The sequence below is a fragment of the Octodon degus genome, unplaced genomic scaffold (assembly GCF_000260255.1).
Source record: "Octodon degus isolate 3935 unplaced genomic scaffold, OctDeg1.0 scaffold00131, whole genome shotgun sequence".
In the NCBI taxonomy this organism is placed as follows: Eukaryota; Metazoa; Chordata; class Mammalia; order Rodentia; family Octodontidae; genus Octodon; species Octodon degus.
Genome location: NW_004524707.1, coordinates 1,030,008 through 1,044,112, shown reverse-complemented (window position 1 = coordinate 1,044,112; position 14,105 = coordinate 1,030,008). Strand labels below are relative to the sequence as shown.

The 14,105-nt window shown below is 43.9% G+C and overlaps 1 protein-coding gene and 1 pseudogene across 5 annotated transcripts; both read left to right on the top strand.

Annotated features, from left to right (window-relative positions):
* Positions 1-3,398: 3,398 nt before the first annotated feature.
* Positions 3,399-11,709, top strand: Rab29 (RAB29, member RAS oncogene family). Of its 5 annotated transcripts, XM_004641128.2 has the most exons (7): positions 3,405-3,624; positions 3,727-3,958; positions 6,548-6,619; positions 7,517-7,698; positions 8,239-8,360; positions 8,644-8,764; positions 11,617-11,709. In XM_004641128.2, the coding sequence occupies exons 2-6, from the start codon at positions 3,835-3,837 to the stop codon at positions 8,753-8,755; spliced, it is 612 nt and encodes a 203-aa protein (XP_004641185.1). In that variant the 5' UTR covers positions 3,405-3,624; positions 3,727-3,834; the 3' UTR covers positions 8,756-8,764; positions 11,617-11,709. The 5 variants fall into 5 exon arrangements, with proteins under 5 accessions (XP_023557001.1, XP_023557002.1, XP_004641185.1 ...); XM_023701233.1 differs by lacking the exon at positions 11,617-11,709 and having other exon boundaries at positions 3,399-3,456; positions 8,644-8,986; XM_023701234.1 differs by lacking the exon at positions 8,644-8,764 and having other exon boundaries at positions 3,403-3,624.
* Positions 6,990-7,114, top strand: LOC111812611 (annotated as a pseudogene).
* Positions 11,710-14,105: the final 2,396 nt, after the last annotated feature.

Sequence of the window (14,105 nt, the reverse complement as noted above, 5' to 3'; positions counted from 1 at the left end):
GATTACAGGTGCACGCCACAATGGCCAGTCTCAAATGCTGTCTCAGTGCGCCCCTGGGGCTGAGCCAGCATGGCAGGCCCAGGGATCAAACCTCAGGCCCCTGCACCTGCTTGCAGGAGCTTTAATTCGCTGAGCTCTTTGGCCAGCCCCCACCACTTACATTCTTAAGTGGACTCTTTCTCTGGATCTAGAATCCCCATTTATGGTTTATTTTTGTTTTTTGGTGCCGAGGACCGAGGTCAGGGCTTCTAGCTTGCTAGGCAAGCGTTCTCCCCCTGAGTTAAATCCCCAGCCCCCAGAACCCCCATTTATGTAAGAGCTGATTAACAAAAGAAAAAACATATGACTTTTAGTGAATTTACATTTACACAGGAATTTTCACAAGAGAATAAAGTTCAAAGATATAATGAAACCATAATGTTGTTATACTCTTTTAGACAATGAGCAGTACAATCAGGAAGAAATGACAGGACAACTGGGTAACTCGATGAGAGTAATAAACGCTAGGGCTACGACTAAGCGATATAAAGAAGGAGGACTGAGGACGTAGCTCAGTGGCACAGTGCCTGCCTGGCAAACATGAGGTCATGAGTTTGATTCCCAGTACCAAAAAAAATAATTTAAAAATAAAAAACCAGAGATACATAGAGGGGGAATGTAGAAGCTAGCAGAAGATAAGAATTATGTCAGAGTTTGGTGATTAAACTCCACTGCTACTCCAATTACCAGCTTTGCTGACCAAGGTTATTTTTCAGCCTTGGTATGGGAAGGACATTCCTCCTGAAAAGACTTTCATGGGATGTTGCATGTAACCACACAGATCAATGGCACTTCCTGCAGTTGCAATTCCTTCAAGTGATTTCAACTTGAAAAAAAATCATTATACCAATTTGGCCTATTTTGAGGTGACACATGTATATCTCCTTCCCCAGGTACGAAATGAGGGTACCTAAACTAGGAAAAGCATCCCTGGATATGTACCAGAGACAATGGGTAGGTGAAACATTTTGAATGAATAGAATATGCTGACTTTTCTAAAGAGAGCAGGGGCTGTAAGTAAAAAGGAAATGTTACCAGTGCTCAAAGTCTGAAGTCTACCTGAAGGGAAGAAAGGAGACCACTGATGAAACTGAGAAAAGGAGCGGTTTTCACAGTAAGATAGCAAGAGGAGGCAGTGGAAATACATCCAACTAAAGAACAAATAAAGTGAATACAAAGAAAGATTTGAGAAAAAAAAAAAAGAAAGATTTGAAGACTCACTAAAGAGTTTATTGAGTTGGGAGTAGTGGTGCATGCCTGTAATCCCAGAGTTTGGGAGGCTGACACAGGAGGATCACTGCACATTCTAGGCTAGTCTGGGTTACATAGTTCAAGATCAGCCTGAACTGCATAGTAAGACTCTGTCTCAAACCCTCCACTGAAAAGAGTTTACTGAATGATCGATTCTATGACTAAGAATCAGGCTTAGGAAATACACAGAGGAGGATAGGATGGAGAGACACCTGAGGGGGGTGGGGGGAAAATCATCAGAGAAGAACAATGATGAGAAAGAACAGTGAGTGGCACAGGAGCCATGCGGGGGAACAAATGTCAAGAGTGGCCAAGTACATTAAAGCAAATAGTAACTGAAAAAAGCGGATCTTTACAGTTGAATAACTCATAAGTGAAATAAATCAGACACACATGTGTAAACATTACATTGTCTCCATAGTATGAGAACCTGAAAGAGTAAATAAGATCCAAAATATACAACAGATATTGTAAGATGGAAAGAAACTTCAAGAGGAAAGAGAAACTGGGAAGGAAGAATGAAGAAAACAGGAAAGGGAAAAGAAAAAAAAAACATTTAAAAGTTAGTTAAGGTAGTTATGCTACTAATTTCTCTTAGTGAACTGAAAGGAAAGTCTGTGCTAATGTTGTTGGACAAGAAAATGCGATATCTTGTCCTCTGAATGACTAATTTAAAGACAACTACATGCAATGTGCTAACCATTGTTACCCTTCTATCATATTGCTTTCAATTTTTGGAGGGTTTTTTTTCTCTTCATTTTTTAAAAAATGTATTTAGTATGGGGTCTACAGGGTCTCACTATACAGATCAGATTGTAGTGATTCTCCTCTTTTCAGCCTCCCAAGAGCTGGGATTACAGGTGCACACCACCACACCCAGTCTCAATCACCATCTCAGCACCAGCACGGCACGCCGGGAATAGAACCCCAGCTGCTGCGCTCTGCCTAAGCAGGCACTTTAGTCTGCTGAGCTATTTGGCCAGCCCCTTTTTCTCTTTAAAAAATAAAAATAAATAACATTGAATGCCCTGGCCTAACCTCCTGTACCTGGGAAACAAAGGTTCGAGGTTAAGTACATTGTGCATATGTGATGCTCTCTCCTCATGGACATAAGCAGCAGCCACCACAACAGGAGACCTAGGCAGGATTTCACAGGGTCAGGTCCTGGGCTGATTCACCAGTGGCTGGCCTTTAGGGGGTCTCTTGGTTCTGGGAAAAACATAAAAAGTGGGGCTCATTTTGCTTGTCATGGACGCATGTCTCTCTGACTCATATTTAGAAACAGGCCAGTCAGAAAACTTGCAGACTGAAAGTGTTAAATTATTTGTCAAGTTGGAGCTTTATGATTATTTAGTGACCAAGGCAACAACAAATGACTTTCATTTCAAACGACACGAGTGACAAGTATAGGGATTGTGGAAGTGAGAATGCGGAACTGTCTCTTGTTTTCTGTCCATCTTTATTGGTAATTATTAAGTAGTGTAACTTTTGGCATGTGTTTTTCTAAAGGTTGGTCTCTGGAGTCAAATTTCTATGAATTTGCTTGCTCTTGGGTCATATGGAAGACATGAGATTATGTTCACAAGATCCTTGATTTGTCTAGCTATTTGAAAGAACAGGAAATGGACTTCATTTGAAGCAAGACAGATGAGGCTGAGGTTTTTATTAGTGGGGAAGACTTTTATTTTTCCTTTTCAGCACTGAAGATTGAACCTGGGACCTTCACGAAATCGCTAAACTGCCCAGGCTGGGCTTGAATTTGGCAGTCCTCATACCTTAGCCTCCCAGAGTGTTCCGACTGCACGCTAATGGAAAACTTTTAACATTTCCTCTATAAAACCTTGAAGATGAAACTGTCTGGGACAGATTTAGGCATGAGATCATGTATAACAAATCTCCTGTGAAGGAACATTCACCTACGTGGAAGTATTTTAAGCTAAGATTCCCATCGTTAACGGACTTTGAAATCTTAAAACTGAGCAAGTTTTCAGAAACACGGAATAGAAAATAAACTAACTTTCCCAGGAGACTTGGCGCTCTAGTCTCCGTACCCACCAAGGTCTTGTTGCAGCGCGGCACGCTGGGAAATGTAGTGCTGCAAGCCGTCCTGCACGTGACACATGCGGAGGGAGGGCGAGAGGGAGCTCGCCGGCCGGGCAGACAGAGGTACCCGCCGCTCCTCCTCACAGCTGTGTGTGTGGCGCGAGGGCTTCCGCCATCTGTCGCCAGCCGTGTAATGAGCTGGCTCGAGCCCAGGCGCTGGGAAGTCCGGGTGGGTGAGGCTCGGTGACGCCGCGTCCCGATTCTCGGCAGCCGGGCGGAGCGCTGGCGAAGGTGCAAATGCTGGGGGCTGGAGCTCGCGCTGCGGCCGCGCGGGGAGGAAGCGCGTTGAGGCGGAGCGCAAAGTTTCCTTTTTCTGCCTTCTCGTCAAAACAGCTTCACCGACGTGGGGTGGAAATGCCTCAGTTCAGTTTGAAGAAGGCGGGGAGCCAAAAGGGTTGAAAGGAGCGCCGGCCGCGCTTCCCGAATCCGCGCCCCGCGGCCATGGGCAGCCGCGACCACCTGTTCAAAGTGCTGGTGGTGGGGGACGCCGCCGTGGGCAAGACGTCGCTGGTGCAGCGGTACTCCCAGGACAGCTTCAGCAAACACTACAAGTCCACGGTGGGAGGTGAGACGGGCTGCCCGGACCCTCAGGAGGACCCGAGGGGAGCGGGGAGGGTGTCCTTGGGTTCTTCATCGCGACAGGGAGTAGGCGGCTGGGTTCCCCGGTGGAGTCGGGCTCGGTGTTCCACTTGCCTGCGCCCGCGCTGGCTTTCCCAGCCGGAGCGGACAGTCTGGAAAGAGAGAGGGCAGAGGTGTGAAGATGAGAAAGGCGCGAAGGAGGGTGTGCTGGAGCAATTGCTGTTCCTCGCTGGCGAATGTTGGGGGCCGGTCTCACCACTCAGCAGAGCGGCAGGGACCCTGTGTAGGCTGGGGTAGGTGCCAGCAGTGCTGAGGCCTTGCCTCTTTCTGGGGTCTCCTAACGTGGCCTACGGAGCTGAACCCCAAGAGCCTGGGAAGGGTGGACACAACGACCCAGCTGAACCCTAAGCCAAACGGATGCTCAAATGATGACCTTCAAGGTTTTGGTCCATTGATTGCTTAAGTAAAAGTAGCTATGGGCCTGTCAGATAGCTCAGCGGACTAAAGCCCCTGCTTTGGCAGAGCACAGTGGCCGGGTTTGATCCCCGGCGTGCTGTGCGGGCCCTGGACCCCAGGGCGCGCTGAGATGGCGATTGAGACTGGGCGTGGTGTCGCGCACCTGTAATCCCAGTGCTTGTGAAGCTGAGAACAGGAAGATCACTACGAATCCGATCTAGGTAATGAGACCCCGTAGACCCTGTAGACCCTGTCCTTAAAAAAAAAAAAGTAACCTAAAAAAAATGGGCACAATTCTTCAAAGAATGAAATATATCACTTCTCTGACCTATCTCTCCACCTTCTCTGCAAACTGGGGAGGGAGAGAGGATGGAACAAGAGAATCGATTCATTTGGGAGTTTTTTTTCATTGTGACCTTTGGATTCCTGAACCGTGGTTTTCAAAGGTAGACATGCCTTGTTTTTTTCCTTTTTTTTTTTTTTTTTTTTTTTTTTTTTTTTTTTTTTTTTTTGACAGAACCAGGGATTGAACTCAGGATCTTGTGCTTGCCAGGCAAGCACTTTTTCTACTGAGCCATCTCCCTGGGCCCACCTTTTTGTTAACTAGCAGGTATTCAGATAGGAAGAGCTAATGATGGGAAAAAAATAACTTAAAATTTTATTTCTTTAAAAAAAAAACAACCTGGGGCTGGAGAGATGGCTCAGTGGTCTAAAGCACCTACTTGAAACAAGCTTGGCAAAGCACAGGGACCGCGGTTCGATCCCCAGCACCACATGCCAGCCAGACCCGCCCCCTGGTGGGCTGAGCTGGCCACACACACACAATAAATAAATGTAATAAATAAAAATAAATAAATATTAAAAAATAAAAAATAAAAGTCAACAGAAAATGGAAATATAAAAAAAAAAAACCTGTGTACTGAGGTACATTTTGAAAATGTGTGCAGGTGTGCCTATGAAAGTTTTTTTTTTTAAGTTAACATTTACTTTAACATTTAAACATCATCTCTAAGACTATCCAGGAAATCACAGGTTTCAGTCTATTTCCTGACCACTGTACCCCTTGTTCTTAAATAATATAAGGATCTGTATTTCATGGATACCAGTGAAATGTGTCCTGCCAATTTTTACAGTGCTAGTTTTCCATTAGTAAAGAACATAATTGACTTGACTACTTTTTTTCAGCAATTATTGTAAGTTCCCCTTGGATTCTATTTCTACCACAGATGAGGAAGAATATATTTGCAAACCTTGGAAATTATTCTGTTTTTCTCTCAAGCAGACAGCTTACCCCCTGGGTACTCCTTTAGCCTTAACTCAGAGAATCTCAGCCTCTACACAGTCTTCTTAGATTGCACCAGTGCTCTTCAGCAGCTATGAAGTGTCCTTCTGGGAATCATTAGGGACCCTTTTCATTTATCCCACTCCTGCCTGAGATAATTCCTGCAGCCTTAAGGAGGATGTAGAATGCCCCAGGGTGTTTTTCTTCTAATACAATTTGATTAGAATACAATGGTGAAATTGAATGTGGGAAAATACAAAAACAACCACACTTACCTCATTTCCTCCATCTTTACCATCCCTTGCCTGAGAAAACCCCCCAGCTCTCCCACAAACTGTTTAAGCTGAGTAAAAGAGTTATTTTCATAATCCTTACCACTCTTCTGTCCCAGGCTTGGAGACAGACAATATTAAATAAATTAGTTTCACAGGGGAATAAAAGCTGGAGGCCCCTTTCAAGAGTATGAATTATCTGTCCCACACTTAAGTACAAGTGTGGGTTCATCTTAGCCTCTTGAGGGCTTCAACATAAAGTGGATTGGAGTTGCATGTCCCAGGGGTTGTAACTGTATACTCAATTTGAGTTTGTCTCTGGATCCTTTAAAGGTAATTTTTTTTAAAATTTATTTATGTGTGTGTGTGTGTGTGTGTGTGTGTGTGTGTGTGTCCAGCTCAGCCCTCCAGGGGGCGGGGCAGGCTGGCATGTGGTGCTGGGGGATTGAACCGTGGTCCCTGTGCTTTGCTAAGCTTGTTTTAAGTAGGTGCTTTAGACCACTGAGTCATCTCACCAGCCCCTAAAGGTAAATTTTATTAAAGTATAACATACCTATATTTCCAGTGGATTTTGCTCTGAAGGTTCTCCAGTGGTCTGACTCCGAAATGGTGCGCCTCCAGCTGTGGGATATTGCAGGTAAACGGGGAAGGCTGGATAGAAACAAGGAAAGATACGTTGGTTTAACAAGCAAACTCTGGAGGGGGAAACAAAAACATAGCACAGCAAATCCAGGGTTTGTTTTTTTTTTCCTTCTGAAACTGGAATGCTTGAGCTGAAGACAGATGAACTGAGAAGGGAGAACTTAGGCAGATGCCTTTTGAAGCTGTCTGGCCCTACATAGATTAAGCACACTGTGAGTGGGTGGAGGCCCTTCCGGTATACCTTGGTAGATTGTCCAGCCCATAGGTGGATCCTTCCACAGCAAGAGATGGCCACTTGTTCCAGATTTTCAGCCAACCTTGGTGAGAAACAAGATACCAGGAAAATAAATAGTAAAAATAGTGGTATCGCTTCTCGGCCTTTTGGCTAAGATCATGTGTAAAAATAGTGGGTTCTTATTTTTTACCATCTTTTTAAATTTTTAAAAAATTTTATTAGTACATATTTGCAGTACCTAATAATTACATGCACTGTGGGAAGTTGCTATATGTATATAACACATCTTAATTCTTCCCCCTTTCAATCATTTCTTCTAAAGGTTTCAAACACACTAATCTATTGATTCTTACAAAAACCATAAGAGCTCTTATCTTTCCTATACAGATGAGAAATCTGAAGCTCAGAGAGCATGATTTGCCCAAAGTTATGTAAATAGTAAGTGGCAGAGCAGTGATTTAGACTTGGGAAGTCTGGGTGTACAATCTGCCTTCGAGTGACTAAGCTTAATATTTCCCTCTTTGAGATAGAGAAGTTAATCATTTGGGATGGGGCGAATGAGGGGCTCCCACAGCAAAGGGAGAGGAGGCAGGGTGGCAGAGAGGTGACAAAGGTGGTCGCCCAGATCACCTTCTTGAGAACTCTGTCTTCTCCCAGGCCAGGAGCGCTTCACCTCTATGACACGACTGTACTACCGAGATGCCTCTGCCTGTGTCATCATGTTTGATGTTACCAGTGCCACTACCTTCAGCAACAGCCAGAGATGGAAACAGGATCTGGACAGCAAACTCACACTGCCCAATGGAGAGCCCGTGCCCTGCCTGCTCTTGGCCAATAAGGTATGGGACTGAAGGCAGAAAATGCCCCTGGCCTCTAATCAGAATACACAGATCAAAAATGCTTCTGGGGCTGGCCAGATAGCTCACCCCACTAAATCACCTACTTAGGCAGAGCACTGCGGGCTGGGGTTTAATCCCTGGCATGCTGTGCCGTCCTACCCCTAGGGCGCCCTGAGATGGCAGTGGAGACTGGGCGTGGTGGTGCATGCCTGTAATCCCAGCACTTGGGAGGTTGAAAACAAGAGGATCACTACAGTCCAATCTGTGTAGTGAGACCCTGTAGACCCCGTACTAAAATACATTAAAGATGCCCCTGTTTCTAGGGCTCTGTTTCCCCTTTTCAAGTTAGCAGGATCATCTGTATTTCCTCTCAGGCGATATTGAGGGAGTGACTTTCTTCTGGAAGAAGTTAACTATAGATTGTAGATGTTAATGTTCCCAGCCGTCCGTTGGTGAAATGTTCCCAGCCCACAGATAACTGAGCTGTGTTCCTGTTCTTAGGAAGCTGATGGTGTTTCCATTTATGCTTTTCTTTGTTAGTGTGATTTGTCCCCTTGGGCAGTGAGCCGGGACCAGATCGACCGGTTCAGTAAAGAGAATGGTTTCACAGGCTGGACAGAAACATCAGTCAAGGAGAACAAAAATATCAATGAAGCAATGAGGTGCGTAGCTCGTGCTGACCCGGTGTATCCATCTTCTACAATGACCTCACAGACCCGCTTTTGTTGTTTCTGAGCAAAAGTGACTAGAGTGAACCACTGCTCCTAAATTTTTCGGCCTACCGTCTTTAAGATAATGGGGGACAAGGGGTACTTATACCTTGGGACTATCGGTATGAATGCTGCCTGATAAGACAGTGCCTGCCATTTTGCCATTTCTCCCTGTCCTCCATCCAGCTCCTCAGGCCTGTTTTTCATTTGTTAGTTTATTTTGTGTTTTTTTTAGAGTCCTTGTCGAAAAGATGATGAGCAATTCCAGAGAAGATGCCATGTCTTTGTCCACCCAAGGGGACTACATCGATCTACAAGCCAAGTCCTCCAGCTGGAACTGCTGCTAGTAGCATTTCGTTTGTTTTCTGTCTCAGTTGAGGAGGCCTTTCCATCTCTCACCCAGCAGTTTTGCTAAGAAACTTTGAACTGTTTCCTGCCTGCTGTTTCCAGTCTGGTGAGGACGTCAACTGTGACTTAAATGCCTGAGAGACCCTTGGGCACTTCTGGTCTCCTGCCTGTTGGCACTCATGTGGCCCAGTTGTTGCCTTCTGTATAAGAAAGATCATCTCATCCTTCAATTTGTGACCTAGAATTTTGTGGGAAGGATTAGAATTTAGCATCTGTGTTTGCTTTTTATTTTGTTTTATTTTGTCTTTTTGAGACAGGATCTTACAATGCAGTGCAGGCTGGGCTTCAACTCACTTTGTAGCCCAGGATGGCTTTCAATTCACAGTGATCCTCCTGTGTCAGCCTTCCGAGTTGGGAATACAGGTGTGCACCACCATACCTGACAAGCATCTGTGTTTTCAAAATCATAATTCTTGACTACTTATAAACTTACTTTTGCATTTGATACACGATTATATGACTTCAGGAAAATGAGATCAGATGTCTTTTCCCAGAATCCTCACAGGCCAGTGCTTTCCGATTCTTTCCATTGTGAACTTAGAAGTTGAACCTCGACTCTGGCATGCAGAAGGAGGAGGCTGGACAGCTGTGGGTTTGGATTACCCCTGGTAAACCAGGAATCACTGCATTTATGGAACTTTTAATCACAATTAACTTTCTCTTGTCTTGACTGCAAGAAATGTCAAGTGTTTAAACTACCTATCTTGTATGATGAAAGTGTTTCTTGGGGACCGGGGAGATGGCTCAGTGAAATAAGCGCTTCCCTGGCAAGCGCAAGGGCCTGAGTTCAATCCCTGGCTCCGCCAAAAAAAAAAAAAAAGTGTTTCTTTCTGCAGAGACGTCTCGATGCCTAGCACTGCAAGTGACAGCAGATGGCGTGGGGCTCTGAAATAGGTCTGTGCTTCACAGTTCGGAAATCAGAGAAGACGAAAAGGGACCCAGGGGAGTGGCTTTATGAACACTGGAGATAGCTAGCACTTCATAGCCAGAGGAAACAAACATTGTAGATGGGCCACGGCCTGACGGCGGAAAGTGGATAAACAGAAAATTATTAAATAACTTAAATGCCAAATTGAACAGAGTTTTTACTCCCCAGGATGATTTACAACTTACCCAAGATTATGAATGTCCTTAGTGAATTCAGAGGCATGAGTTCTTTGCTAGACCTTAAATAAATGTCCAAAGTCAGTGGTTTCCAAGTTGCTCCTAAGAACTACTTAGGAAGTTCAAAAATTGATTTAATGGGGCCGGGGACATAGTTCAGCAGCATAATCATCTGCCTGGCAAGTATAAGCTCCTGAGTTTGATCCCCTGTTTCACCAAAAAAATAAAAGAAAATTTATTTTATGTTTTAAGGGTTTTGTTGGTCCCAGTACTAAACCTACTGAGTCAAAATTTCAAGAGGTAAGGCCTGGGAATGTGTTATTTTCAGAGCTTCCAGTGTGATTTTGTTCAACAGTGTTTGGAAACCCTTGCTGGAAAACTTGGTAAGGTGGGAGAGCCAGGCCTTTCCTTTTGAAAAGGATTTTGGGGTCCTGTAGGTTCTGTTAGCTCTTCATAGCTCTTCAGGTCATTATGATACACAAGCTTTGAAAACTACCCTGAAGAAAGAGGCCAGAAGCCAAATAGAAAAAGAGTGGCTATCCACCTTCAGTGGTTTGTTGTTACTTTTTTTTTTTGGTTGTTACAGGGTCTCACTACATAGCTCCAACTTGTGATCCTCCATGTTTTCAGCCTCCCCAGTGCTGGAATTACTGGCAGGGATCAAACCGCTGTCCCTGTGCTTGCCTAAGCATGTGTTTTAGTCCACTAAGCTATCTCGCTGGCCCCCCTTGTTCCTCTTAAGTGCCAGTTTTTATAGCTTGGGTAGTCTTTTAAGACTGTAATGTTTTCTTTTGTATTACTATTTTCAGACAGGATTTTGATTACAGTAATCCTGAAGATAATAGTACAATAACAAATTCCATATATGTGAAAAGAAAATTAATTTTCATTCACTGGTTTGAGCCCCTGCAAAATCACAAATAGGAACTAAGTTTTGTTTCACTGTAGTTAATAGTTACTAACTTTGTTTATTTATTTTTTTATGTATTAATTTTTTTTTGAGACAGGTCTCCTCCCCATGTAGTTCAGGCAGCCCTTGAACTCATTATGTAGCCCAGGATGGCCTCAAACTCACAGCAATCCTCCTGCCTGTACCCCCTGAGTGCTAGGATTACAGGTGTGTGTCACCACGCCAAGCCCATATTACTGGCCTTTAATGTGAGGTGACTATAGTGCTGTCACTTATATCGTTAGTTCAGGAGTATTATGGAAATGGAGATCTTTTTTTGGTTGTTTTTTGAGACATGGTCTCACTATGCAGTCCAGGCTGGCCTTGAGCTCACTTTGTAGCCCAGTCTGGTCTCGAACTCAAAACAATCTTCCTGCCTCAGCCTCCCAAGTGCTGGGATTACAGGTACATGCCACCATGTCTGGCAGAGGCCATTATTTTTTGAATACCTTCTTTTTAAAGGAGATAACTATTCTGTTTGTTAATTTACTACTACCAAATGCTTAGATCCACATGCCCACTTCAAGACTTGATGTAATACTGTAAATACTGCTAGAGATGTGACCTCTTGCTTTCTTTTCCAATTTGCTTGCTCAGTTCTACCTGCCTTGTGAATATTGCTGGAATATTTCCTGCCAGCTCTTCTGGGTTTCTCTCCCAATTGGTAAATATTAGAGACCTGCAACTCACTAAGGAAGGTAATGGCTGCATTCAATTAATATATAATTCCCCTCTATGTTCTTTTAGATAAAGAAGCGGAAAGCAAGATGAGGAAGAAGACCCTGTGGTGGCTTTCCTAACAATAGCCACCCCACTTCCTCCAGGGTGTGTTTTTTTTGTTTTTTCAGGGTGTGTTTTTATCTCATTTTTTCCCCCATTACGGGGCTCAGGATTGCTCTGCAAAGCTTGTTTCTCCTTCACTCTTCACTTTTACTTTTTCAAATAACCTTTACCACTGCTAAAAGAGGAGGAGGATGAGAAGGAGGAAGAAGAGACAATTTACATGAATGGAAATACAGTTATACTAAAAATAATTAAGCTCTAACACTTGGATGCTGTCTTGTTGGTATATTCATGTTCTAAACAATATGTAGTCCTTCCTTACAGATGTTTCTTTTTTTTTTTTTAATTTTGTTTGTATGTGTGTGTGGCCAGCTCAGCCCCAGGGGGCGGGGCTGGCTGGCATGTGGTGCTGGAGGATTGAACCGTGGTCCCTGTGCTTTGCTAAGCTTGTTCTAAGTAGGTGCTTTAGACCACTGAGCCATCTCACCAGCCCCAGATGTTTCTATACTTAAGGCAAAATGCCCCCTCCACCGCCCCCCCCCACTCGCCCCCTCCCCCCCCATAGTTATCGGGTCTTTAGCCAAAAAGAAAACTGAAGAATTCCCTGTAGGGTGTTCTGGGAAACCCTAGCAAGCCTGAGAACAGAGCCGTGGGATAGCAATTCCCTGCCTTTGTGACTAAATAAACAGGAGAGAGGAGGTCCTAGGGGAAGGAAGTCCCTCAGCAGGAGACAGTAACTTGCTCTTTATCACTAGGAAAGGGCCAGAGTGAGTCACTCTCTCCAGTGACCATCACAGTATAATTGGGCTCTTCATTTTTTCCCGTTAGCCTTCAGATCAGCTTTATTCTTCAAGACACTCCCGTCTCCCGTGAGGCTTATCTGGCTGGTCTACCTTATCCTCCTGTAGGCAGTGGGCTGCCCACATTTGTCGTGATTTAGGGCCATGGTGCGAGGCTGTAAAACTCTCAAGGGAATTCTGCCAGTGCAGTGACCGAATCTTCCAAGGAAACAAACCTCGGTTCCTCTTCCCCTCCACCCTCCCAGCTCGCTGTCAGTGACTCGTCTGTTACCGCCAGCCGGCCTCCAAAGCTGCAGGCTGGAGTAGGTAGACAGTCACTGGAGAGTGATCTGTGCTGGAAAGGACTCTGTATGTATTTTTGATTCAGCCATAAATACCAGAGACTGCAGACTGTATCTATATATGAGGTTTTTTGGTCAGAATGATCCTGGTTTCCTTTAGTTTTCAAACATGATCTCAATTCTCTCAAGTTTTCTCTGCAGAATTTCAGTATAACAATGTTATTATTCCGTAGTAAATTTTTCTATGGAAACAACCAACAGGAAAAAGAATATATAGAGAGAGACAGAAATAAAAATGTAGAGATATAAGCATATTTATTATAAGGAAATGGCTCACACAATTATAGTCCAGAATCTACAGAGCTGATTTCTCAGTTTGAGTCCAAAGGCCGGCAGGCTGAAAGAGCCCATGCTCTAGCTTGAAGGCTGGCAGACGGAAGTCTTTTACTTGAGAGAAGGCCGACTTGCTCTACGCCCTCAACACGCTGGATAAGGCCCACCCATGTTGGGAAAGCAAATCTTTTTTTTTTTTTTTTTTTTTTGGCAGAACCAGGAATTTAACTCAGGCCCTTGCACTTGCCAGGGAAGTGCTTATTCTACTGAGCCATCTCCCCGGCCCCCAAATCTGTTTTCTTTCTGCCAGTTTAAATATTGATCTCCCTCAAACTCCAACCCCCCCACCACAATAGAAGTGTTTGATCAAGCATCTGCATACCCATCTGCATACCCAGGCAAGTTAATAACATAAAATTAACCATTGCATGTTATTGACAGTGCCAAGTGATGGGTACTGCTTTGATACCTTTTTTTTTTTTTTTTTTTTTTTTTTTTTTTTTTGGCTGAACCAAGGATTGAACTCAGGCCCTTGCACTTGCCAGGGAAGCGCTTATTCCACTGAGCCATCTCCCTGGCCCCCTGCTTTGATACCTTCACACAAATTTAATCTGATTCACATTCAACTTTAAAGTCCATCTTGTTAGGAATTAAGTACATGATAATAGGAAACAATGAGAAAAAGCAGATGAGAAGGTCATATAACAAGTATTTTCTGATTATGATATGAGCCCAAAGCACTAGAAACCAATATCCTATCCTATTAATCAGTTTTGAAACTGTCTCATTGCTGTTTCTCAATAAAATAAAATAAAAAAATAAACCAATATCCTTCACTCAGATCGACAAGCTGTGTATCTCTTACACCATCTTTGAAATAAGAAAGCAAACAGTTCCTCCCATTTAACGTTTAAGGGAACAAATGTCTCAAAATTTGACTGACTGAAAGGCAGCTGGTTGCATTTGTCATAAAGCCAAGACATAACTGCATGTCTTCTAATTCCTTGTCTCCATTCTGTCATTTAGGTTTCTGGGAAAC